Genomic DNA, 27,798 nt, shown 5'->3' on the forward strand with positions numbered 1-27,798 from the left:
CTAACGTACTTCACTTTCAAAATGCAAGTGTGAATCCATTTAAAACATTTTAACAACTTCCTGTCTATAAACTGTTTAAAGACCAAGTTAAGCAACGCCATCTACAGGGAACCTTAGGAACAACAGTCATATTTCTATGATCCACACTATTTTTTTTAATATTTTATTTATTTATTGGACATGCAGCATGTGGGATCTTAGTTCCCTAACCAGGGATTGAACCCATGCCCCCTCCATTGGAAGCTCAGAGTCTTAACCACTGGGACCACCAGGGAAGTCCCCCACACTTTTCTTTGGGGGCTTCCCTGGTGGCTCAGTAAAGAATTTGCGTGCAGTGCAGGAGACCTGGGTTTGATCCTGGGGTCGGGAAGATCCTCTGGAGGAGGAAATGGCAACCCACTCCAGTATTCTTGCCTAGAGAATCCCATGGATGAGAAGCCTGGGGGCTACAGTCCATGGGGTCACAAAGAGTCAGACACAACTGAGCGACCAACACTTTCACACTTTTCTTTAAATAAACACAGTTGTCTGTACTCTGAATTGACATCATTTAACAAGGAAACTAGCCACACTGTGTAAAAAGTCCCACTAAAAATCATTGTGGATTGTTAATACTTCTTAATAACTAAACTTTACTTCCAAATTCACCAAACATGACCCATGGACCCTAGGTTATGAATTGCAGCAGATTAAGATTTAAAACTATGTAACCTTAAAGACCTTGAAAGTTATAGTCTATACAGAGAGGAAATAAGTCATTGGAGGCTACACCTGTAATAATTTTCTTTTCCTAGCTCTTGAATCCTCCCCCCTCCTTTTTTCGGGGTGGCTACCCTGTGCTGCATGTGAGATCTTAAGCTCCCCTGCAGTGGAAGTGGAGTCTGAACCACTGGACCTTCAGGGAAGTCCCTCCTTTATTCTTGAGGAGTATCACCTTTACCTTCCTAGCCAAACTTTCTAAATTTTCACATATTTAGTTCCTAAAACTCAGCCCGGTTTATTTTAAAACATCCTATTTCATAGAAGATTCCACATCAGGTTCAAAACTCTTTCCTCCCTTTATATAGATCTAATCATGGTTTGTTTTCATGTATCTCTTTCCTTTGATCTCTTCTTGGGAAGTAGCTGCTAGAAGAGGCTTCTTCATTGCAGTAATTCTCAATCTTGGCTAAACATTAAAACCATCCAGAGCACTTTAACAAATTAAACTCTGGTTTAATTGGACTGGGATGGAGACTAAACACAGTTTTTGTTTGCTTTTAATCTTCCAAGTACAGCTAGTCTGAGAAGCACTGCCTTACTGGGTGGCTGGGTGGGGTGTGTGGCTCTCTAACTGGCTATAGCTGCACTGCAGTAAGTGGCTTATAGGTTTCATTGTGCACAGTGGCAAGCCCCACTTGGGCTAATTCCTGAGCAGTTCCTCTTGGCCCTGGAAGTCCCTTGAGATTTGAGCGTTGTCTATATTCTGTCTAACTCCCAGATAATGGCATCACACCTCACTCGTCTGCTGCACCTGCCTTTTAACCACCCCATGTTGCTGCAGAAGTCCTAATGCCTTCAACTCATGTATCAACTCTCAACTGCCTGAGATCCATCTTTAACGCCTCTCTGCCTGACAGTCTCCACACCACCTCTCCAAAATTTCCATGCTCTGGAATTAAACAGATATATTCATCTGCAGGATAAAGACAAATCCAACCAGGTGGGAAAATGCTAGTCTACCCTTCTTGGAGGCATCCTGGATCTTGAATTCCTCCCCAGGTCTCCCTCCTGTGGCTTCTGAGTACAGATACGCTCTGTTCCCTCTCTCATGAGAGCTCAAAGGACTAAATCCCTTTCCTCAACATTGCACTTCCTCCAAAAGAAGGCCTCTCCCAGGTCTCCCCAGCTGTGTGTAGAAGGTAGTTAGTGAGAGAGCTTGCTACATGACCTGGCAACCCTCAGGAAGCCCGGCAGTGCTTACTACTCACTATGGTTCTCTGATCTTGAACATGGTGATTGGTACCTTTTAAACTCTGCTTTGGCCTTATTCCAGAATAAGAAAAACAATCTCACTTCACTTTCTGTTACAAAGTAGTTAATCCTGTAGTCAGTACCTTATATCAGTTCCTCAGAAACAGATGGTAATGAATGTATGATGGTGGTTTAGTCTTTAAGTCCTGTCTGACTCTTGTGACCCCATGGACTGTAACCCGCCAGGCTCCTCTGTCCATGGGATTTTCTAGGTAAGAACACTGGAGTGGATTGCCATTTCCTTGACTTATTAAGGTGATAAGAAAGAAAGGGAGTGGAAATAGGACATGAAAGAAGAAGTAAAGGGGTGATTCTGACAAAGCTGCCAAGAGGCTGATCTCATCCCAACCCCTCCAGGAAGTTTTGGTGTAAGGTCCCCTGTCGGAAGTAAAGGAACTGGGCTTTCATTACAGGAATGTCAAGGAGGACTTCAGCTGAACATCCACAGCTACTGTATTTTAGAAGTACAGTCTTAAGGGGAGGAGGGTGAAAGGGACCTGAGGAATTGGAGTGGACTACTAGGGCTGGTCATTGTTAATAAACTCATTTCTACAAGTTTTATATTGTTACGAAACAAGCCAGAAAGTGATCATTTGCTCTAAGACTTCACTAATAAAACACCTGGTATTATCTGTAACTAGAAAAATACCATACACTTAGGTTACACTAGCTGCTTTACACTAGCTGCTTCGTAAGCTGATTAATGAAATGCTAAGAGCAGTTTCAGAGAAGGCAGTGGCACCCCACTCCAGTACTCTTGCCTGGAAAATCCCATGGATGGAGGAGCCTGGTAGGCTGCAGTCCATGGGGTCACTAAGAGTCGGACACGACTGACAGACTTCACTTTGACTTTTCACTTTCGTGCACTGGAGAAGGAAATGGCACCCCACTCCAGTGTTCTTGCCTGGAGAATCCCAGGGACGGGGGAGCCTGGTGGGCTGCCATCTATAGGGTCGCACAGAGTCGGACATGACTGAAACGACTTAGCAGCAGCAGCAGCAGCAAGAGCAGTTTGGGGAAAAAAACAAACAGCAGAACAAAAGTTAAAGACTGAAGAAAGCCTGAAGGAAAAAAATTTTCTCTTGATGTTAATCTTTAATTTCTCTAGGGCTGCTTTTGCTCTTTCTGGAAAGCAGTCACCTGCTTTAAACATTTATTTTCTCTAAAGCTATTTCTGAAACATTCTCAAAGTCACAGGATCTCAAAAACAATGTTTATTTTAACACATAAAATGTGCCACCTAGCACCAATGCCTGTTAAGTACCAGCATTCCATCTGGTTACTATTACGCTTTGGAACCAGTGTGACTGGGAAGTCCTGACAGATCAGTCTGCGAACAGATGATTATCATAACATAAAACAGAGACCACACAGAAAAAAAATCATTTGGTAAATGTACACAGAAGTACACTTGTAGTATTTTAAATAGCTTCCTGTTTCATATAAACAAGTGATCACCAGTGAATTTAGCCACATTTTCCTGGAAGCTACACAGGAGGAAGAGTGCACAAGACACATAAATGCACGAGCCTGAGGCTGGGCCTTTCATTCTCACTCCATCCTCAAATAAAAAATTTTTACCAGGATCTTTCCCTCCCTTGCACTCTGACTTCTTTCTTCTTTATTAACCAACCACAGTATAATTTATTATGTAATTCACAGGGTAAATTATACTATAATCAGTACGGTAAAGGAAAAGCACAGAACTTTGGTCACAAAACAGTCTTTTCATTTTTTTTCCCCCAAGTAAAAGAACACAAATATTAAAGTTGTCTGAAAAACAATGAAGTGGAAGATACTTAAAATAAAGCCCATTGTATAAATGTTAAAACCCTCTCTTAAACTTATCTTGATGACAAATTAAAATTTACTGATTTGAATTTAAACATTATTAAAGAGTAACTGATACCTCTCTTTAGAAACTGGGTCAACTTACCTCTATTTTCCTGAAAACATGCCAAGCCAACCATGCTACTTCATTATTTTTGGCAGACTTTAGGCTAACCTCAGTACCTATTTTTATTGGAGGAGTGACTGACACAATGTTTCTTTTAAGCAGAACTTGATGTGGAGCTAAAAGTAAACTAAGTTGGATTTCAGGCCCATTGGCAGGTAGGCAGTCAGTCAAGTCATTTTTCATATTGCAGGCAGCCGGTGGTGGTTGTCTATAGATCGGATCCCTAAAGACATGCTGAAAAAATCTGTGAACACAATCTTCCCATGCTGTATTCACATGCTTCATTCACGTTATTAGCTTACCCACGTTGGTAGAGGCTTGGGTAAGATGACTAAAGATTTCATGATGGGAATTTCTATAAGAAAAAAAAAATGAAACCTTAAAAGACTGATTTCTTATTATATATTAAATATTTACTGGGTATTTAATACTAGGTATTATGCTTGCTGACAGCTAAATGCAATTCAAATGAATAGCTATATATAATGCTTGGAGATGGTCTTTGTTAATGCCTAAAGTACAAGCAACCAAAGAAAGAACAGATATACTAGACATCATCAAAATTAAAAACCTCTGTGTTTCAAAGGACATACTATTAAGAAAAGGACAACCCACAGAATGGGAAGAAAATATTTGGAAGTCATAAATCTCGTATGAGTCTGGTGTCCAGGATATATGAAGAATGTTTACAACTCAACAGTGAAGACAACTCAATTTTAAAACAGGCAAAGGGTTTCTACAAATATGTAAAAAGGCCAATAAGTACACAAAAAAATATACTCAACATCATTAGTCATTAGGGAAATAAAAACCACAAAGTGATTACCACTTCATACCTACTGAGAGGACTACAATAAAAAAGATTAACAACAATAAATGTTAAGGAGGATATGGAGAAACTGGAAAATGCAGACAGTGCTGGTGAGAAAGGAAAATAGTATAGCAGCTTTGGAATAGTTTGGCAAGTCCTCAAAAAGCTAAACAAAGAGTTCCTGTGTGCCCTAGCAATTCCACGATGGGTATACACACCCTCAAGAGATGAAACACGCCACACAATAGTTTCACATGAATATTCACAACAGGATCATTCATTAGAGCCCAAAGTGGAAACAACGGAAATGCTCATCAACTGATGAACGCAGATAAGGTGTGGCATATCCATACAAAGGACTACTATTCAAGTGTAAAAGAAGTGAAGTGCTGATGCACCCTTGAAAACACTGCTGAATGAAAGAAGCCAGACAGAAGAAGCACACATCACGTGATTCCATCTGTACGGAATGTTCAGAATGGGCAAATCCACAGAGATACAGACTGGTGGTTGCTAGGGGTTGGGGAAGGCAGGAAAAAGGTGTAACTGCTAAAAGGTATGGGGTTCCTTTTGGGGGTAATGAAAATGTTTAAAATTAAAACGTGGTGATGGTTGTCCAATTAGGTAAATATACTAAAAATGGCTTAAGTGTAAACTTTATTGTATATAAATTATATCAAGTTAAAAAAACAAATGACTCTCTGCCCACCCCCCAAAAAAAGCCTTTATATTTAGGAAATACAAAATTTTTAAGCCTCAAAAAAAACAAAAACAAAAAAACCTACTTTTAAAACTATACAACAGCTTTGGCTAAAACTGGATCCTTTAAGGCATAAAACATTTTTAATTCATTGTTTTATCTCTAGAACCATGCCACATAATAGTTGACCTGAATTACTAATCCCACTGTTCTTCTTTCTTTGTAGTTCCAACACCTACTCCTGATTCCAAAAAATGCACATTATCTGCTTTTGGCTAGAATGCACATAAATCAAAAAACTTCACCACAAATCCAAAGGAAAGATAAAAGAAACAAATGGAACTAAATCACGTTTAGCACCCTCAATTCATAAAAGTCATCTTGTTCTTGCCTTATACCAGTCACATACACACAAGGTGCTGGGGTACAAAGGTAGATGGGACACAATTCTTCCCTTCTACACATTCAAATACGAGACACTGCATAAAATGTACTTATTATAATGGGTAAAGGAAGCAATCTAAAAGGGGAACATAAAGATTCTATTTAATTGAGTGCATTTTTCTTTATTGGACAGACCAAAAAATAAAAACATATAACTATGTTATAGTTGGACTAGTTAAAAAAAAAAAAAACTTGAATGGTTGGAGAGAGTTCACAAAGGTCAGAACTGGCATTTGAAAACCTCTAAGAGATAACAGAAATTTATAAATAGCTAAGTTACTTGTCTGAGGTAATGCCCAATTATAAAGCTATATAATTTACAGCTAGAAATGACCTTTACAAAAAAAGTCTGCCTTTTAGAGAAAACACCGGAGGCCCAATAAGTTAGGCAATCTTAACACTGAGCATTAGTGCCCTGGTTCTGTTAATCATTATAGCCATTTCCCCACATGAAAATTAATATCTACATCATACTCAAGCTCAGAGACAGTGTCCAGCTAGTGAAATCACTTCAGAGGATGATAAGGCAAACATGTATTTACCGATTTTTTCTTTCTGATGTATAAAATGTGAATATCTTCACTTCGATATTCTTCATCATGTTTTTCCAAAGGAATTTTTTCAAAGTCAAAGTCTAGTTGAAGGAGCTATAAATTTAAAAAAGATGCAATTCAAATTCAATAATATGAACTATCCGTTGCTGACAGAAATCAGAATGGTGGTTACCTTTGGAATACTGACTGGGAGGGGTATATGAAAAGTTGAGCTAAGCACTTGATATATATGCATTTGATATGTTTTAACTCAACTGAAAACTGATTAATGATATCAAATTTTCAAGTATACACTATTTCAGAAGTTCATTAAAGTTCTTCACAGTCAAGAAAAACATAAAAGTAAAAAACCATTTCACCATATATCTGAGGCAGAGTCATGAAGAGTCACTTTACCCAAAGTAACCCTTTCAGAAGATAAAACTGAAGAGCCATAAAGATGTTTCCTTAAGAGGAACCACTTGTCATATGATGGATCTTTACCCATAAGAAGCATTTGGGTGACCACTGGAGGAAGATGGGGGAAAGACAAATGGGATTCTAAGTACTACTTCTGCAGCTTCCTGTGGGTCATTAATTCTTGCAAAAGGAAAAAAAAAAGAAAAAGAACAACTTCAAAATAGGTACGATACATTGGCCAAAGCTACCATAAAAATACAGTGGAAAATACTGAAATGAAAACATATCATGTTTCAACATATCACATATCATGTTTCTATGATGTATTCTCCAAAAAATATATACATCATTAATATGTTCCTAAAAGCCAGCAACTTGTCTGATAAACACTGAAAACTTTCTCAGAAAAGACAAGGGTGTCACATTATTATTTTACATGGCTTTACACATACTAGATCAACAAATCAGAAAAGAAAAATAAAGGATCAGAACGGGGGTACTGGGGCGGGGGAGGCTGGCAGCAGTTATTAGAATGGTGTGCTCTAAAGAATTCTCTCCTTGGGTTCATACAAGCAGAATGTTTTCCCTACTCAAAATTACCACAATATACTGAAACACAAAGTCACACATAGCCTCTCTGAAGGGTAATCCCTACAAATGCAGATCTAATAGAGTACTCACCTCAAAATATTTTTTCTCGATTTCTGGATTTTTTCCCATTGTTCGCTGTTCATAACAACATATAATACAAGTCTCAGACCCACTGAGATCTTTTAGGGTTTTCAACAGTGGCTCCAAAGACTGTTCAAAAAGGAATATGATTTTTGTTAATGACTTTCAAAAACACATTTGTTTACTATAAAAGGGGGTAGGGGAGGCAGAGGAGATAATTATAACTCCCTTACAATTCACACATCTTTGAATCAATCCAACCCAGTAAACACAGTTAACAACTCTGTAACTAATGATTGGTAAACTCTTAACTAATCAACCATTGTATTAATTTCAGCTTCCAAGAATGGATTCAAGTGATTGCATTTTGGAGTACCCATGGGTAAAAATGGAATTGACAGCATTCTTAAAGCTTACTCTAACAATATTTAAACAATCAACAATTTACTTATGAAAGTAGGTCCAACTTTAACTTGAATATAAGTTGGTTCAATGTTCATTATTGTAAAAAAAATGATTGATGCTTACACTATACAAACTGATATTCTAAAAGAAAAAAAATTCTATAAATATAATAAATCTTGCCCCCAAACAATGAATCCTTTAGGATGCAACTTACAGCTAACTTAAAAAAAAAAAAAAAAGAAATCTTAACCTTTTACAGGAGATTCAGAATAAAAAATCCTTTAAAAATTTTACGGAGGCCTCCTAAAATGCACGTAACACTTTTCTCAATAAGGTTCAGGGACCTCTATGTTAATCATGAGTACATATACGTAGTTCCTGGTGACCTTTCTCTTTGTTCATCAAGTATGGAACATATATCCTGCATTCAGAGATGTAAAAATGCTAAAGTAATGCGTGCTCCAGAATCCTCGAAATACAGTTTAAGTCTTCTAAAGGAAGAGACTCCACTCATGAAATACTCACCTCTTCGTAGTATATGCAGTCAGCCATCAGTATATAGTCTGGCGGAGAAGGAAAGTCTTCTAATTCTTCCCCCCTTAAAAACGTCAACCACATATTTTAAACTGTTGCTTTACTAATTTAAAATAGTCTTGTTTTATAAAAAGACCCAGAAATCTCCACTCGTATTAATCATGCTTTCAGTGAAACGCGATTTAAAGCAAACTACAAATTGTTATCTTAAAACAAGCTGAAAGGCCATACAAACCATTTCAGTACCTTGGCTTGAACAGAACCAGTGACAAGATGCTTGTTCATATTAATATTCATCTTCAGCAAGTCTTGCAATTCCTCAAGATCGGTGACTATAACATCTGCCCTATAAAATAACGTTGATTTACGTGTAGGCGAAAGAGTGGGAAGCCAGTAATCGGGGTTCCCGAACAAAGCGGCGTACCCTCCCGCCAGGTCTTACCCGAGAGTAGCGGCCATGAGCCCCACAGCCCCGGTGCCTGAGCCCAGCTCTAGCACCGACCGCCGGCTCAGCGCGTGGGCCCCATCGCCGGAAAATCCGGGCGTTTCCAGGTATTTAGAAAGGACAATGGCAGCGTCCCAAACAACACAACCCACGCCGCCGGAGCCATACTGCTGCAGTCGTAACACCGTGCCATCTCGCTTCTCCAAAACTCGCACAAAGTTCCGCAGTGGATCCTCCCCAGAGGACTCCAAAGAAGCCGCCATCGCTGCCCGGCAACAAGAGGCGTCGCACGCAGGGACGTCACATTCACGCGCACTATTCCAGGCCCCGCCTTGCCAGGGCCCCGGCGCGTCCCGGTGGCGGAGTTGGGGCTACGGCGCGTGCGCGAAGCCACAAAGTCCGGAAGGCAGCGTTCTTCCAGCGCTGCCCAACGGTGGGCCAAGGCACCCCTACGCGCGAAACCGTCTCATTCTCCCCTAAATTACAAGTGTGGCTTAACGAACGGGCAGTTTAAATCACTTTTCCAGACAACGCCAACCTGAGCGTTTTTACTTGGCTGGAGACTGATAAAGGTTTTTTTTTTTTTTTTAATTACTGGCTTTAAATCAAGGCAGCTTCCAAGATACTACCGAGGGTGGCTATAGTCTGCTTATCTCGAGTTCCTAATAGGCTCCTAAATTTTCATCTCAAATGCATAAAACGGTTGCAGGAAGCTTGTGATCGCGTTTAACGGTGAAGACAGTTTCCCCTCTTCCCTCTAAAGTTTACATCACTTAAATTCTTTGGGATTATGGAATTTAAACTGCACAAAATAACTGAAAATAATGTGTGTATATGTATTACTTGTACAGAATTCGACAGTCTTACCCCCTTGTTCCTTATAATGAAAACACATTTTAAAAGTCTTTTAAAAATTAAGACTGGGGTGATTTATTAATCTTGTTAGGAACTCTGATACAAAGCACAGTAAAAGGCCACAGACCAGTAAATAAACAATGTGGCTTTTGGCTACTTTACAACTGCTGCTAGCACTAAGAGCAAAACACGCTTTTTCATCACTTTGAACAGAGGAGTACAAATGGCAAATAAAAGTTTTAATCACTTCTCTGATTAAAAAGTTTAATAAAGCTTTAACTGCTGGTTTAAATATTACCAATCTAAAAAAATACTTTAAAAAATTTTAGTTAACACGAGATTTATAGAGAAAGTTACTTGGTTTTGAAGGCAATGCAGTTGGTTCCTATGCCATAAGAAAATTATCCTCCGGATTTATGAATTAGTAAAGTAGCAGATTGTATTATAGGCCTTGAGTCACATAAATTTATATAGGTTATTAGCATTATTTTTAAATATACAATATAAACAAAACTGTACATATATGGCATATTAACTTTGTTTTCCAAAACAATAGGCAACTCGTTAGCTAAAGACACCATAGTCCGCAAAAACAAAAAGGCACATCTGTACAAGATATATGCCCTTTTTCCCTCTATGACTGAGTTAGGTAGTCTTTACATTTTGACAACATAATAAACACAGTGCATTCTATTATTTTCATTCTATTTTTCACTTTTGTCTTCAGCAGCAAATTCTGGCATTTAAGACATGGCATTGAAGAGTTTAAGAATAGTGGGTGTTATTCACAATTTTCGGTAAAAACTAGATGTAAAAACAAAGATGGTCAAAGAAGCTTAAAAATCAGTATCACCACACACCCCCTATATGTGTGTAAATTCACTGCCTTAAATAGTCATCTGTTACTCAAATTTGAAAAATTCCACAAATGCACTATCCCCTTTCAGTGCAATCAATTTCACTTTAAACCATATTTTAGCAGAGTCTACAGTGCAAATATAAATTCCTTATACTGGCCTTTTGGCAGCACTGAGGATCCAAGACAAGGCAATGCTACTGATCACCTGAGGATAATGGTAAATGACTTCTGTATTTTTATTTTTCCAATTCTGAAAAGCTTATTTGATCAGTAGCATTTTTGTAAGAGCATTATTTTTTTAAAAGTACTAAAATACTATGCCTTTTTTGAATAAATTAAAAAAAAAAAAGAAACTTTACAAATATCATTCCAGTGTCAATGACTACATATGGCTAGGGTCATTGAGGAGTTTCTGCATTTTCTAACAAAGGCAGTCTATACACTGGGGGGTGTGAAAGCTCCCGTTTGTAAGTCTTTGGTGGCAGTTTTGGTAGATGAGGGCTTGAATTCTGCCTTGGTGGAACAGGGGGAGCTTGAGGATGAGCAAGATTATTTTGACTAGAACTGAGCACATAGCATCGACGAGGTACCCTTGGAGAGGGTGTGCTAGGAGGAGTGTTCGGAGAATTTGGACACGTACTAACGTCTCTGAACCAGTCTGGATCTCTGTGAAGATGTCCCAGTGGAGGTGGCTGAAGGGTAAACGGACAGTTTATAAAGTGTTCTGGAGGCCGAAGTGGAACCGGTGGAGGGGTATCAGGAAGAGGGTCTCTCGGCGGCGGTGGAGGTGGACTGTGCAGAGGCCCGTCAAATGGACCAGCGGGAGCAGGAACTCTGGGTTTTACCTTTGGAGGAGGAGGTTGTCTTGGTGGAATAGCAGGAGGGTCATCATCAGATTTCATAGTTCCCTCAAAAACAAAAAAATTAAATTATACCTCTGTTCTCTTGAAACATCTATAAGAAAAAGTTTTAAAGACTAAAAAATTCTTATGTGTTAAGTTAAATCCAGAGACACAAAATAGGTTAATCTGGTTTAATGATCAGATTTATGAATAAATTACTCCCAGTTTCACTCAGGGCTCAGTTTAATATTTTTATATATGAGATGTTTTAACTGAAATCTTATAAAGCCTCAGATTATCTTGCTTTGTAGATACAGTTTATAAATTTATGCATTTTAATTATAATAATGGGCAAGTAAGTAAAAAGAATATTTAGTTTTGTAGACATGAATGCTGAAGCTGAAGTTCCAATACTTTGGCCACCTGATGGATAAGAAGAGCTGACTCACTAGAAAACACCATGATGCTAGGAAAGAATGAGGGCAAGAAAAGGGGGCAGCAAAGGATGAGATGGTTGGATGGCATCACCGACTAAATGGACATGAGTTTGAGCAAACTCTGGGAGATAATGAAGGACAGGGAAGCCTGGTGTGATGCAGTCCATGGGGTCTCAAAGAGGCGGACATGACTTAGTGAATGAACAATAAGACATGAAAGAACATGATGTCAAGAGGTCTTAATATCCATCTTCTGCTTTTTGGCCATTTACTTCTACTATCCCCAGTGAACTTCAGAGTGGTGGTTCTCCAAAGTTTGACCCAGGATCAGCAGCATCAGCACTATTGAAAGTGAAAGTGTTAGTTGCTCAGTTGAGTCTGACTCTTTGTGACCCCATGGGGTGCAGCCTGCCAGGCTCCCCATTCCATGGAATTCTCCAGGCAAGTATACTGGAGTAGGTAGCCATTCCCTTCTCCAGGGATCTTCCTGACCCAAGGATTGAAACCGGGTCTCCTGCATTTCAGGCAGATTCTTTACCGTCTGAGCCACCAGGGAAGCCTTAATAGGGATTTGTTATAAATGAAAATTCTTGGGCCCTGCCCCAGACCAACTGAATCAGAAATTCTGGCCATCTGGTTTTAACAAACCTTTCAGATACATCTGATGCAGCCTGAAGTTTGAGAAGCACCAGCTGAAAGTTTGGAGAATGCTTTGAATACTACAGTTTTTCCCATCTCTACCCAAAAGAAAATGTACTTCTGAGTATCTATGAATCTGCCCAGCCTCTTTTTTTTTTTTTAAAGAAAAAGTATTATGAGGATTAAACAATTATTTAAGGTATATTCTAAATAAAACAACCTAAGTATTTAAAAAACATAAACGGTAACCAAATTATAATTGACAGACTCTTTTTAAGAATAAGCACTGTTTTGAAGATTCACAACTTTGAATAAGTTGAGGCAAACCCAAGTCCTGTTGACTACCTTGGATTTTTGTTGTTGCTCTTGTTGGCTGAAAGGCACAGCATGTAGGATCTACAGTTCCCTGACCAGGGATCAAACTTGTGCCTCCTGTAATGGAAAAACAGCATCCTAACCACTGGACCATTGGGGAAATTCCCTACCTTGGAATTTGAAGCATCCTGATCAAATTTTTTTCGAGGTGGAAGTGGAGGAGGAATCAGTGGCTCTTCACTTAGCTTATGTAAACTACCACACGAACTGAAGAAAGACTCTGGGGGTAAAAAAGATTAGTTTAACCACAACTCATAATGCAATCATAAGACAAAACTTTATTTCAGTCTGTGATCACCTCTCCTATGGCATCCATCAGACTGTACTGTAGCTGACTGTTGGTTTAGCTATCCTCTCCATTAAGGTGTAAGCTTTTTGAGGGCAGTATTTATTTTCATATCCATAGCAAGTAACACACTGATAGTGCCTGCCACATGCTAGATACTACTGCTAAATGAAAATATAGTACCCAATTAAGATTAATAAGGAGATTCTGCTCCCTGAAAAGTCTTTTGTTTGTATAACTGTAAAGAGCATTCATAAACAGAGACTATGCATTTTTGAAAAAGTTACTATCGGATACATTTCTACATAGGTAATAAAACCTTCATTTAGGAGATGATAGGGTACTGTTGTATCACAGAACCATTCTCTATACAAATTTCTTATTGATAATGGACCCATTACATAACCACATTAATGGAAATTTACAAAATAATAAAGTATTAGAGGAAAAATTATCCCTAAACATGCCAACCAGACATAGAACGATTTTCATGTTTATTTTTTTTATCTTTTTCATATGGTTATAATACCTGTCATTATGGACCTGTATAAAGGCACCGATCAAGTCTTGTTTATCATTATACTGAGATTGGGTTTAAAGGAGCTTTTTGGGAAAGAAGCTGATGAGTTTAATTTTAAACACACTGAGTTTGTGTGAACTGCTTATGGGACATCCAAATAAAGATGTCACTCATTACTCCATGTCAAAAGTTGCTGTCCTGATCATATCACTCTGCAGTCACCCCAGGGGTCTTGCTGGCTCAGAGTGCCAGCAGCAGAAACAAACAGTATCCCTATGTGGTGTTGGCAGGTGGTGTGAGGAGGACAGGTAGAGCACTACCCGCTGTCAATACGTTCCTTTTGCTTGCCCAGCACACCCTGCCCTGTCTTTGTCTCCAGGTGATGGTGAATCCATTCCATATGGTTTAGTCAGCCAATTCTGCCGAGGGCGCCCCAATTTCAGTCAAGAAGTGGACAAAGGACTCATTTTCTTGACAAGATCAGATCTGTAGCTACCTCTTTTTTATGCATGCAGCCATGTGCTTCAGTGAAATCTGACCTCACCCCTTAGCTCCAAAGATGGGGCCTGCTTAGATCATTCCCTCAGCCAGAGTAACTGGTTTAGTTGTTGGCACAGGACCCAATTCAGACTACTGAAATCTGAAAGGAGTTATGCAAAAGGATACTGAAAACGAAGTTTCTTGTTCTTTTGGAAAAGCAGTCTGTCAGTCTTTCTTTGTACCTCTTTCTCACTTGACTGAGCAAGAACACACATAACCTATTTATTGCTTCTGCCACCCCTCTTTCGACTTTGAGGAAAAACAGCCTTGGATAAAGCTGATAATCTGGACAAAACAACGAATGGTCAAAAAGAAACCTGGTCTTTGATAATATCACTGAAACACCGAATCAACCAGCCTTAGAGCAACCGTCCTCCAGATTTTCAGCTAATGAGTCAGAAAGCTTCCTTAGTGTTTAAGGCAGACTGAGTTGAGTCTTCTCTTCCATACAGAAACACATATGCTTATGGAAGCAAAAAATATCTTAATGATGATGAGACATTGGTGTTAAGTTTTTGAAACTGAGTCTGACTCTACGTCAGACCACTTAACCACTATGACAGGAAGCACTTAGTAAACCCGTGTTGAAGTCTCAACTTCAATTTTATTTTCCATTAAGAGCACTTCTCCACAGATTATTCAGGTTTTGTGAGCTTTTAAAATAACTTCATTATTCTACACTAGTGAATGTTGGATAATTTACTAAACAATTTCTGTAATGTTAGTTAGCTATATAAGTTACTTCCAATTTTTTATCATTCACGCCTCCATCCACGCAACAAATATGTATTGGGGATCTGCTATAGTGCCAACACTCTTCTAGGCACTAGCAATACAGCAGTGAACAAGAAACAAAAATTCATGTCCTTATGAAGCTTACATTCTAGGTTGATAAGAAAGAATATACATGATGATTAAGTAAAAGTATAACAGCTGTAAGTTAAAAGAAGAAATATTAGATAGGGAATGGGGAACAAGTTCAAACAGGGTGATCAGGGAAGACCTCCCTCAGGAAACACTGAGAAAAAAGGTTGAAGGAGGCAAGGGAGCTTGCCATTAGGCCAGACGGGTGAACAGCACTCTAAGCAGAGGGAATCGGAAGAACAGAAGTCCTGATGTGGGAGTATGTCCAGGATGCAGAGTAGCTAGAGTAGAGTAGGTGACAGGAGTGAACAGCAGGTGATGAAGTCTGACTGATCAGAGGTTAAATTTCACAGGACCTTACGGGTCCTTTTTGAAGAAACTGAAACTGTGTCTTTTACTCTAGGATGGAAGGCTGCTGGGAGCCAGCGTAAGGAACTCCGCCCGTGGCAAAGGTCATGAGGAAGGAGGCTTGGCATACCGCAAAGGTGGGATTGAGCCTCAGGGGTCCCCCTGGAAATTCTCGAGCATCTACCCCCCCAAACCAGAGTCTGCCTACTTTACTGCTTTGTGCTCTCACCTATACCTCTGACTTTACAGGGGGCTGTCCCCCACCACCTCTCTCTGAAAAAGAGTTAACTTACAGCTCCAGTTAATAAAGTTCCTGGGCGTGACAAGAGGGTTTCAACCTACAAACTCCTTTGGAAGTCCTCTAGCCTGCCTGAATAGGATCTTCCGGCCACATGTGATTGTTCACAGCCTCCCAACCTTGAGAGGCATGATATGTTCTAAACTGTCTAAATACAGATTCCTTTGAGCAGTTAAAAGATTGATTAGAAATTGTATTGGTGAAGGGTTTTTCACTTGTTGGGCCAATGTTTGCTGCTAAGTTTCCATATCCCTTATCTACTGTGTCCCTGGCAGTGTATTGATTAATATAATTGGTGTATAGGAATGTAAGTAGTAGCTTTAATGTTTGTAACCTTGGACCCTTGAGTTAATTCTTTTCTTGTTATAGCCCACCACACCTTTGCCCTATAGGAATGCAACTTTATCTAATGCTTTTGGAGGGTGGTGCCTGACTTTAGAATAATCACCTTTAGAGAAAAATAAGTTTTCTGAAGAAAGGATGATAAAATGTTAACAGGCCTCTTGGCCAGAAGATGATGTAATTCCAACTTTTGCATATGATAAGTTTGCAGGAAGAAAGCCTGGCTTACTGCTGACTCTACCCCTTCCTCATTATCCTCTATGCACAACTTAAGGTATAAAAACTACTTTGGAAAATAAAGTGCGGGCCTTGTTCACTGAAACTTGGTCTCCCCATGTCGTTCCTTCTCTTACCTTCTGGCTGAATTCCCATCTTGAGCATGGAGGCTTGTCAAGCCTACTAAATTTGCCTGGGCTTCTAAGATCTGACCGGGGAGGCCTTAGTGTCTCCTCTCCTTCGGGAGAACGGGAGGACACCTGCGGTCTACGTAGGTGACTCAAATTCCTTATTTTGGAATTTTATTAGCTTTCCACGTAAACCAAGTTATTCAGCCTCTTTTCTCCACTGAATTTTCTCACTGAGCTATCCTTATTTGATCACCCTTTGTATCTTTAATTCTATCGTATCCTGATCGCCGAAGCCGTCTCCCCTTAGAATTCCCTGGATCCACCGGGGCTGGACCCCGGTAAGTGGTGCCTGGACAGGCTTTTCAAAAGTAGGTCCCCCCTCGAAGCAATTAGGGTCATCAGCCCTATTGCTCCCCCCTCGGAACAATTTGGGTCATGAGCCCTGTTGTTCCCCCTCAGAGCAATTAGGGTCATCAGCCCTACTGCTCCCCCCTCTGAACAATTTGGGTCATCAGCCCTGTTGTTCCCCCTTGGAGCAGTTAGGGTCATCAGCCCTCCCCCCCTCACAGCAAGTAGGGTCATCAGCCCTATTGCTCCCCCTCGAAACAATTAGGGTCATCAGCCCTACTGTTCCCCCTGTGTTGAGTTTTTGGGACGGCTAGGACCCCACTCAGGGTGCTGCAGACCCCCCTGTAGGATAGACAGGGCAAGTAGGAGTGGGAAGTATTGAAGTGTTAAAGGGTTGGAGAGAAAACCCGGTTTCTGAAGACTAAAACTAAATCTTTTACTATACTTAACTTTCTGACATGCGTAACAGTGAATCAAACAAAGACAGCTCTTTATAGGAGTAATTTTGCAGTTATTAAGAGAGGAATCAAAGTTTAAAAATCTACCATTCAATCATTTTTTTCATTTGTACAAGAATAGTGTCCTTGGTTTCCAGAAGAGGGTACTGTTAATTTAGATACTTCGGTTAAGGTAAAAAAAACAACTAAAAACTTATCGTACAAATATGATTAAAAATGTTCTGGACCCCTGTCATGAGGCTGTTGGATAGCCTATGGGAGAGGCTATAGCGGTGGATGGTAGTGGGTCTCCACCTTCTGTGCAGATCATATTTTCTGCCATTGACGAAGAAAAGGAGGGAGACTGTGCTCTACCTCCCGAGGAATGAGAGGGCTTACAGGACACTGCGGCTGGGCGACCTGGCGAGCCCCCTCCCCCTCTACACAAACCTTTAAAAATTTATACAACAACTTCTGATTTAAGGCGACTACCCCACCTCCGCTTGCACCTCCCAGGGCCTAGGAATTCCCCAGTTTACATCCAAAGCCTCCCAGAGCATTGCCTAAGGCTGAAAAAGATAAAAAAATTTTCTTTTAAACAAAGGAGCTTTTAAAGAATACACAATACACAGAGCCTGCTCCTTGCAGAAAAACTCCCTTCGAATTCAATGACTCCACCAGGGCTGGACCCCAGCAGAAGGCCATGGGTTTTAAGTAGTCATGAGTTAAGTCTAACCTACATTCTAAAAGGACCCATCTGCTGTATTGAAAACTGAAGTACGGAAGGTGGGAAGTGAGGATGCTACTATAATCAATCAGGTAAGTGATTGTGGTCACTTGGACCAGGGTAGCACTAGTAAAGAAGTCAAGAAATGGTTAGATCCTGGATGTATTTTGAGAGTAAATAAAACTTGTTGATAGATCACACTTTGGGTATGAGAAAAAGAAACAGGTAAATGATAGCTCTTAATATTTTCAGCCTCAGCAATTAGACAAATGTGATTATAACTGGGAAGAGGTGGCAATGGAGAGAACGACTTTAGAGGGCAGGATATTGAAATAGAGACATCGAACAGGACACTGATTATACGAGGCTAAAGGTCAAGAGAGAAGTTCTGGGCACAGGAAAAAAATGGGGAATTATCATATTACAGATGATATAACATTGAATGAGACACCAAGTGAGTGAGAAGAAAAGAGATCCAGAGACTTAGGACCTTCCATTTTTAATAGGTTGGGAAAATACAGAGAAACCAGCGAGAGAGACTAAGAAGCTAAAAGTAAAGTAGAAAAACCAAGAGAGTGAGTGGGGTGAGCAATGTGATCTTCATGTATGTGCCTTCTTCACAAAAATGTTTTGGTATTCAGTATTAATGAAGGCAGAGACTTTTTCTTGTTTGCTACTGAATCCTTAGTAGTTGGCAGAGTAGCTGGTCCAAAGTACTCAATTTTCTATTGAATGAATAAGACCAAAAGGTGTGAACATTTTTTTGGTTTGATACGTTGTTTTCAAATTTCTCTCCAAAAGGATCATACTAATATATCAACTCAAGAGGGTAAGTGATATATGAGCACCTTTTAAGATAGGCTTGCTCATTCTTTGATGTAAACTGCCTATTCATGCCCATTGTTTCTTGCTGTTTTTCTCATTGTACGTGAGCACTTTTTGTACTTTTATTTCTTTCAGGACCTTAAGATACTCAGAATTTTATGCAGTTATTCTCAATGTTTTCTATTAAAATTCAAAACATGATTTTATTTATGATATGGAAAGTATATTTTACCATCACCCAAAATAATGTCTAAAACTCCTTGTTCTAAAATGACACAGTGTTATAAACTGAACTGTGTCCCTTCTCTCCATAAAAGTTATGTTGAAGTCCTAGCCTCAGTACCAATAAATATGACTCTATTGGGAAATATAGACGTTACAGCTCTGAAATCAAGTTAGGATGAAAGTGAACTCTATTTCTGTTTGTGTGCTATGTGCTTAGTCGTATCCAACTCTTTGCGACCCATGAACAGCGGGTCATAAAGAGTGGGCCGCCAGGCTCCTCTGTCCATGGGGCTTCACAGGCAAGAATACTGGACTGGGTTGCTATTTTCTCCTCCAGGGGATCTTCCCGACCCAGGGGTCGAACGCGCATCTTCTGCATCTCTTGCGTTGGCAGGCAGATTATTTACTACCTTGCCACCTGGGAAGTCCTAATTCTGTGTGACTGGTATCTTTATAAAAACAGTTGAAGAGAAAACGAGATACAAGGAGAAGCTGGCCATGTGACAGCAGAGGCAGAGGTTAAAGTGATCTATCTACAAACCAAAGGATGCCAAGGATTACCAGCAAAGGCAGAAGCCAGAAAAGCCAAGGAAAGATCCCTCCTTACAGGTTTCAGAGGGAGCATAGCCCTGCCATCTTGATTTTTCAGACTTTCAGCCTCGGAAGTGGACTTGAAGTCACTCAGTTTGTGGTACTCTGTTACTGAAGCACTAGAAACTAATATATGTAGTAAAAACATTTCCACTGCTGGACAATACAGGAAAGTAAGAAACATATACAAACTTCAATGAAACCAGGAAACATCTGAATCCTGAAGCTTCAACCCATAAAGGTGGACTACAGTGTATATGAAGGAGACAAATGGAAGAAGACAAAACCCAACAGTCTACACTGAATGAGACTGACAAACAGCAGCAAAACTGCCCCCACAGAACCAAAGGAGGGATCGGGAATTGAAGGCACTTAGTATAATGGAAGGCACGGGACAGAGGACTTGATTGAGTCTATACAAGGGACAACGAGAACCCTAAAGCCCTATTCTGTACTTAATGAAGCCAGGAAATTACCACATTTCCACCACTGGCAGGAGACTCAGGGTTTTATTCGCTGGAGAATCTAAACATCAGACTTGGGGACACTAGTCTGTGCTGAAAACAGATTTTCATACTAAATGCAAAGATCACCCAGGGAGAAGATTCACAGATCTTTCTTTGGAGAAACTAAATACTCTTAGAGAAAAGGCCTCACAGATTCTGAAATATGGGGATTCCTAATTTAAAAAATTCTCAACACTCTATCACCCTACAGTGAAGTCAACAAGTTTTACCCATGGATACAGATCTTTCCATAAATTTATACTGTCTCACTTTAAAATATGAACAGAAAGCTAAGGATATAAGATAAGAAAGAAAAGCCTCCAGTATGAAAGACCACAGACCACAACAAATAGAAGAAAGAAACTCAGAAAAAAAAGAATCTTATCAGAAACAAAATTTTTCAAAAATTAAAAAATTAAGCCAGAAGAGAAAAATATAAAAATGGCATGCTGAGAGGGAATTTAGAAAGAATTCTGAGAAATTCAAAACCATGATAGATGAAAAAAATAGAAAAGCTGGGTGATTAAAGTAAGGCAATCTCCCAGAAAACAGAACATAAAAACAAAGAGATGGACAAGAGGAGATAAAAGAAAACTGAATGACAAATCTAGGATGTACAATATGGAAAATAAGCTCCAAAAAGGGAGCCAGGGAACATGGAAGGGAAGAAAGTATTAACAAAATGATACATGGAAAATTTTCTAGAAATCAAAGACATAAATCTCTAAATTTAAATGGCTCATTAAATACACAGCAAAATGAAAAAAAAAAAAAAAGACCCACATCAAAGTAGATCACTGTGAATGTACTGATCATTAGGAATAAACAGAAGATCCTAAAAGCTTCTTGAATTTAATGTGGCAGAGACTCCTAATTGTCCCCCAGGGCACCTTTCCCTTTCATCCTTTTAGTAATAGGCTCTGCGGAGAAGGCAATGGCAACCCACTCCAGTACTCTTGCATGGAAAATCCCATGGATGGAGGGGCCTGGTGGGCTGCAGTCCATGGGGTCGCTACGAGTCGGATATGACTGAGCGACTTCACTTTCACTTTTCACTTTCATGCACTGGAGAAGGAAATGGCAACCCACTCCAGTGTTCTTGCCTGGAGAATCCCAGGGACGGGGGAGCCTGGTGGGCTGCCGTCTACGGGGTCGCAAAGAGTCGGACATGACGGAAGCGACTTAGCAGCAGCAGCAGCAGCAGTTAGAGAGCATTTCTTACAGCTGTGCCCGTGTGACTAAGTTTTGGCCAATGGGATGAGAGCAGGAGTGACGTTTGCAACTCCCAGACCATGTTTTTGTAAACAAAGTTCCTTGCCCTCCAAGTTCCTACTGGCAGAAAAATGGTAACAACTCAAATCAGTTGCTCAAAACTCAGAGATGGAAGACACATTTTGAGAATCCTGGATTGCCCTGCTAGTTTGAAAGCCTAGTAGAGCAGAGTTGTTTACTTACTCTGGCTATTTTGAGAAACAAACTTTCATTTCATTTAAGGCACTGCCTTTTTGGGGCTCTTTGTTATTACAGCAAGTAAACTGCAGTTTTCAAAAAAAAGTATTAAGAACGTAGGGTCACTGACAGAAGGAGTTTTGTCTATTTTGTTCAGTGCCACTTCTGTTGTACCTACAATAGGGCCCACATGTAACGGGCATTTAAAAATATGCATGAATAATTTATGAGTGAATGATACTAGACTTCTAAACACCACATATGAAAGCTAAAACAGTGGGAAACTGTCTTCAAGATTCTGACTGAAAATGACTTAAATTTCTCTACCCAGCCAAACTTTTTTTTTTTGGGGGGGGGGAACTTGGGGGAGGGCAGTTTGCACCATGTGGGCTTGGAGAAGGAAATGGCAACCCATTCCTTCTGGGTTTCTGGCCTCCAAAATTCCCTGGACAGAGGAGCCCGGTGGGCTATAGCCAAAGGGGTCACAAAGAGTCAGACATGACTGAGTGACTGAGGATGAGCATGCAGGCTTATGGAATATCAGTTCCCTGATAAGGAAATGAACCCAGCCCTTGGCAGCAAAAGTGCAGAGTCCTAACCACTGGACTGCCAGGGAATTTTCCTGGCTAAACTATTAACAATGAAATGTATAATAAATACATTTTCAGAAATGCAAGAACTTAAAAATGTATATCCTATGTATCCTTTCTCAGGTAGCTACTACAGAATGTACCCCTATCAAAATAAAGGAGTCATTTCCAGTATGACAGCAGAAGAAAGTTCTAGGATTTCAGCTAAGTCAGAAGCCGAGACAGCAACTAGTCCCAAATGGAGCAGGAGGACAAAAGATCATCAGTAAGGAAGTTTCCCGGTTAAAAAGCATACACAAAAACCCTCAAAACCAAAAAAACCTTGGTAATTTCCCCAAATGGTCTGACTTTAAGGAAAACTGTGGTGTTAAAGCGTGTGGGAAGACTTAGCAATAGACGTTTAAAAAACAAAAATCCTAAACATTAATGAAGCTATTATTAATTCCAGGAAACAGCATACAAGAAAGGAAGCATAATCACAGTATATACTCTGTGACTTAGCCGTAATAATATTTTCTCTAAATGCGGGAAGTTTATTAGGTAAAGAGAGAAATCCTCACCTACCATGTCTTTTAAACACTGTCTAAAAGTAATGATTCAAGAGAGAGAAAAATATAAAAACATCACTTAAAAAGGTAGAAGAATCACTGCAAAACAAGGGGTGGGGAGTCAGGAGGGAGAATACTGTTGTTAATTTCACCCTAAGTATTTTAAGCACTATTTGCCTTTTGAAACTCTACACATATATTACCTTGATAAAAATCTGAAATTACAGAATTAAATATTTAAAAGAATAAACTTACTTTTCTCACAGGACAGGAATTCTCTTGTTACTATCTATATGATCTACATTTTACTATCATAGAAGCAGAAGTCCTCTAGATTGGGAGAATTATTCCTGAAGCTGCTGTATCCCTTTGGGTTATTCTGTTTTAAACAAATGGCCACAGAAAGGTAAGTGACAGTATTTATGTCATACAGAGGATGAGATGGCTAGATGGCATCACTGACTCGATGGACATGAGTCTGAGTGAACTCCGGGAGTTGGTGATGGACAGGGAGGCCTGGCGTGCTGCGATTCATGCGGTCGCAAAGAGTCGGACACGACTGAGCAACTGATCTGATCTGATCTGATGATATAATTAAGGATGGCAGAATAGCATTTTACTTAAAATGCTACTTTAACTAAATAAGTTCATGAGAAGAAATAAGTGATCAAAGCTAGCCTAGGAACCTGATAAACATTTAGTATTATTCCTGTAGAAAAATGAATTGGAAATAGCAGGGAAGAGGAGAGACAACCGATATGAAATCACTGTTCCTTCCTTCTGCGCCAAGCAATGTGCTAGGTGCTCTATATAGTTATCTCATTTGACCCTTAACAAGTTGGAGATGCTAAGTAATTTGTTCAGCATCATGCAGTCCCTAAAACATATATAGTAAAATGATGAAACTGTAGTAAAGTTTAAATAGTACCCAGTTGTAAAAAAATAATTCCATCCATTTGTAAGAATTTTATTTTGTAAAATCTTTAAATGTTGCTAAAATTCAAAATATTCATATACAAAGTTCATCAATGCAATTATTATCTTTATAGTCATTTCATTAGAATCAAGTTAAATTCTTACTTACTTGAATGAGGCAAGAGGACTGGAGCAAAGATGCTATTGCTTCCTATTAGAAGGAGAAAAATCAATTTGAAAAGGAAGGTAATATGTATGATTTTATTTTAAAAATATGTTTGCATAAAGTAACATACATAATAACATGTACAGAGTTCAGAACTTTATCATCTTTTGCCATGTTAGTTTTTAAAGAATGAATATGGTATTCTTTGTACTTGGAATTTTTTTCCTTTCTTAGCATAAATAGCTCCCTCTCTATCAGTCTCTTTAAATTTCCTTCACAGAATTTATCTGTTTTGTTTTCTTTTTCATTGGCTATTGCTCCCTTTAGAGTAGAATTGGGGCGCAAAAGGTCCTAAACAAATCTTTGTTGAATGAATAAACTAGAAAATAATATGCAAAAGCAACGCACAAATTATGCTTTCCTCCCCTGTGTTAATCTTTATTTTCACATATAGATGTCATTTTTCACACTAATATAGTCTGTAAAGGATTCTACAGTTTCCTAACTAAAATGATGAGAATTAACTAAAACAAAAGATTCCCTTTTTTGCCAAACAATTTACATCAAATACATACCACAGGAACTGTTGAGATCCACATCTAAAAACACACTAAGGTCTGAAGAAGCAGACACTGGTGGGGTAGATGGTGTATTTGGAGAGGTTGGTGCTGACACTGTTGATTCAAGCTCCGTTTCAGCAATCCGACTAAAGCTTATTTTACACGGTTCTCTTTCTAATGGTGTTGGGTGACCTCGCAAAGTACCTGAGGTAGAGCCATGTCGGCCTGTATTAGGCCTTATTCCAGGAGATTTTAAGGAGAAAGCTGATTTCCTAGGCTAGGAAAAGCAAATGTAATTACCATTACTAACTTGCGTGTACTTTAATAAATAAAGTACATTATGTAAAGTATTATGGCTTAGCATATTAGTATACAGTTGAAAGAGTACAATAAATCCCAACCTGCAAGGACAGTCTGTAACTGTTCTTCCAGCAGAACACTTTGAGATTTGATTGGCTTAATTTTAAGGTGGACTTGAATACTGTATAAGTAAACCTCTTTTCATAATTCAGAAATAAAATAAAAATTCATGTGAAAACAACTATTTGCTTCCAAGACACTTGAATCTAAATTTCTTCAAATTATTGATATCGATTTTATAAATATTTACTGTAGATACAATAAATACAACATATTATGCTAGGTGCTATAGAAAAAAAGACATCCTCTCCCCAACTCCACAAAATAATAAATGACCAACCTCTGCAATGATACTTTAGAGTCTTTGGGAAAAATTGCTATCATTGTCTCTCACCTTTACCCTCCACTTTTAAAAATTCCCACAGTGGTAACTTAATGAAAAATATAAACTCAGATTCAGATAATTTGAGTTAAAACCTCAAGTGTGCCCATATCTAGCTATGCAGCCTTGAAAAGGTTATTTATCTCCTTTGAGCCTCTTTATGTCTGTAAAATGAGACTAAGGTCAATATCATACAATTGTTGTGGAGATGAGGTAACATGAAACTATCTGGCCCCAAGTTCATGTATGACAAATGTTTTTCCTTCCTTCCACATCTTGTTTCACTTTCAGCTCCTTATAATTGGTGTACTACTACTTCTGTGTCACTGTAAACCCCAGGAATAAAAGCAACTACTGTATAGTAGCAAATTTTAGCGAGTGAGGTGGGTTCCAGTGCTAACTGTGGACAGTGGTGCTCTTATGGCAGAAACCATGGTCAAGTCAGAAGAACCACAATATATCTCCTTACTCTTTCCCAAGTCTCTTCATTCCTTGTCCTATTACCTACCTGTCATTAGGTTCTCACTTTCTCATAGCTTTCCCCCTTATACTGGGAAGGATCAGAAATGGATGGGTAAGTAAGTGGTTTAAGAGACAGGATACATCAGGTTTTATCTAACTGCTAACTTTCCCCCTACAGGATATATAATTTTAGAAATAATGCAATACTGCAAAACAAAACAGGTATTCAAGCAAAGTATGATTTTAATGGAAATAGTCTACTGAACATTAAAGATGATATCGTTTTAAAAAACAAAATTTTCCAAAATTATAATGCACTTACAAATCGAGGTGGCTGTTTGCAATTTCGGGGTTCAATTTCTAGTGACTTGTTGAACAAATAATCTGTAAACTCTTTTTCAGAAGCACATCCCATGGGGTTAAGGTTTTCAAAGAATCTCTGGAATTAAACATCCATAAGTATATATTTTTTATTTTATTAAAATGTTTACTTCATCGGTTTAATATCAAAAAAACTATCAACAAATTAATAGATCCTAATGTCTGAAAAGTCCTCAAGGATTGCTGATTCCAATCTCTCTATTTTGGGATAAAATTATAAAGTTTTTATGGAAGTTTTATACTCCAATCTTAAACTTCTATTAAGAAGATGAACAGACTTTCACTTACTATCATCTTAATAGCTCAGTATCCATCAGTTAACATTCCTACTGATTACACAACAAAATGATCATCAGTAATAAGTCAAAAGTGTTTAAAACAGAATTAGTTATAATCCACAATAAAACTTTGATGATCAGAAAAAAAGTAGCGATAAATTGGATTAAAGTCTATTCAAAAATAATTTCAAGGACAATAATATATTTTAACATATCTGTGCTCACATCTAACAAAATAACTTTTCTGTCTTTAATGAAAAAGTATTTGCTAAACTTAAACATAGGTTTTTAAGTAGAAAGTTTAGATGATCTAACAAAGTGCAAAAAGAAAAACAGTAATCTCACAATGAGAGATTGCACTGTCAACATTTTACTATTGGGACAGTCTTCCAGTGTCTTAACTATGTATGTGAACATATGCACATATACATTATTACAATTTTTTTCCTGCGAAATTGGGGTCACAACATAGGTATTTTTAGCCTTTTGAAAATATTAATTTTTTTCTGTATGGTTTACTTTAAATAATACAAATTTTAACTATATTGTACTTCATCAGATGAAATGTTCCAGAATTTATTTCACCAATTTCCATATAGGTAGTAACTTACATAGGTGGTTTCTAATTTTTTGCTATTATAATTATGTGTTATTATCCACTCCTCATGCATAAATTTTTCTGTGCATTTCTGATGACTTCCTTATAAGCAAATGATTGGGTTTAGTTTAATTTTGAAGTGGCTTAGAAGCATATGTAAAAATAAGTTCTGAGTTTTAGCTTTACCAGTAGGCAAAATGAGCTTTAGAATTTCTAGTATAAACTTCTTCCATTTTTCAGGCATTCTGACAATTTCAAGAAAATTGCATTACTACTTAAACAATATTGAAACAATTTATTCTTATATTCAGGTCAGATAAATTAAATCATATGGACCAAAAGTAATTTAAAGACTTTTATAAAGTTATAATTGTGATTTTCTCATCTGTTACTCTACTTTTAAATACTAGTTTGGCTAACTATGCTTTGAAAGTGAATGGCTACTTTATCTACATTTTAAGCTTATTTTGAGTCAATCGTAAAAAAAGCATTCTCTGCTCCTTACCCCCAAAAGAATGCTTTAAATGATGGCAGGATGTCTAGATCAGATGCAGAAACCTATCAGGAATTATTGAGATATGAATGCTAAAAGCACTATTTTAATTATACCCAACTAAAATGCAACATTATTTCTATGAGGAAATACACTGTGAATTCTAATCTGGGCTTCAAGAACATTTTTTTTTTTTTTTTGGCCCCATCATGCAGCTTGTGGGATCTTAGTTCCCTGAACGGGGATTGAACCTGGGCCCTTGGCACTGGATCTCCAGGGAATTCCCTCAAGAACATTTCTTTACCCCTATGGAACACCAAATCACAGAGGGTTGGCTAAATGCTGAGAGAAGGGGATGGAACAAACAACCATTTTCTTTAAAGCAAGTATCTGTCTATATTTTCATAATGGTGTACACTTCAGGTCAATTTTTCTTAGGACTTTAAGGTTCTTTGTTTTGAACTTGGAACA

At 38.6% G+C, this 27,798-nt stretch overlaps 2 protein-coding genes across 3 annotated transcripts in view; both read right to left on the reverse strand.

Annotated features, from left to right (window-relative positions):
- Nucleotides 1-3,212: 3,212 nt before the first annotated feature.
- Nucleotides 3,213-9,255, reverse strand: VCPKMT (valosin containing protein lysine methyltransferase). Of its 2 annotated transcripts, XM_061429797.1 has the most exons (6): nt 8,932-9,254; nt 8,725-8,835; nt 8,481-8,553; nt 7,560-7,679; nt 6,468-6,572; nt 3,213-4,325 (listed from the first exon to the last, which is right to left on the reverse strand). In XM_061429797.1, exons 1-6 carry the CDS (start codon nt 9,195-9,197, stop codon nt 4,311-4,313), a joined length of 690 nt encoding a protein of 229 aa, XP_061285781.1. In that variant the 5' UTR covers nt 9,198-9,254; the 3' UTR covers nt 3,213-4,310. The 2 variants fall into 2 exon arrangements, with proteins under 2 accessions (XP_061285781.1, XP_061285782.1); XM_061429798.1 differs by lacking the exon at nt 8,481-8,553 and having other exon boundaries at nt 8,736-8,835; nt 8,932-9,255.
- A 582-nt stretch (nt 9,256-9,837) lies between these two features.
- The window catches only part of SOS2 (SOS Ras/Rho guanine nucleotide exchange factor 2), a 105,383-nt gene continuing 87,422 nt past the window's right edge, over nt 9,838-27,798 (reverse strand). Inside the window, exons 19-23 of the mRNA XM_061429776.1 lie at nt 25,900-26,016; nt 24,389-24,650; nt 23,817-23,858; nt 13,052-13,161; nt 9,838-11,556 (exon numbers count right to left, since the gene is read on the reverse strand). Coding sequence (XP_061285760.1) covers nt 11,047-11,556; nt 13,052-13,161; nt 23,817-23,858; nt 24,389-24,650; nt 25,900-26,016 — 1,041 coding nt within the window. The 3' untranslated portion in view covers nt 9,838-11,046. The remainder of the gene's footprint in view (nt 11,557-13,051; nt 13,162-23,816; nt 23,859-24,388; nt 24,651-25,899; nt 26,017-27,798) is intronic.

This window comes from Bos javanicus, chromosome 10 (genome assembly GCF_032452875.1).
Source record: "Bos javanicus breed banteng chromosome 10, ARS-OSU_banteng_1.0, whole genome shotgun sequence".
In the NCBI taxonomy this organism is placed as follows: Eukaryota; Metazoa; Chordata; class Mammalia; order Artiodactyla; family Bovidae; genus Bos; species Bos javanicus.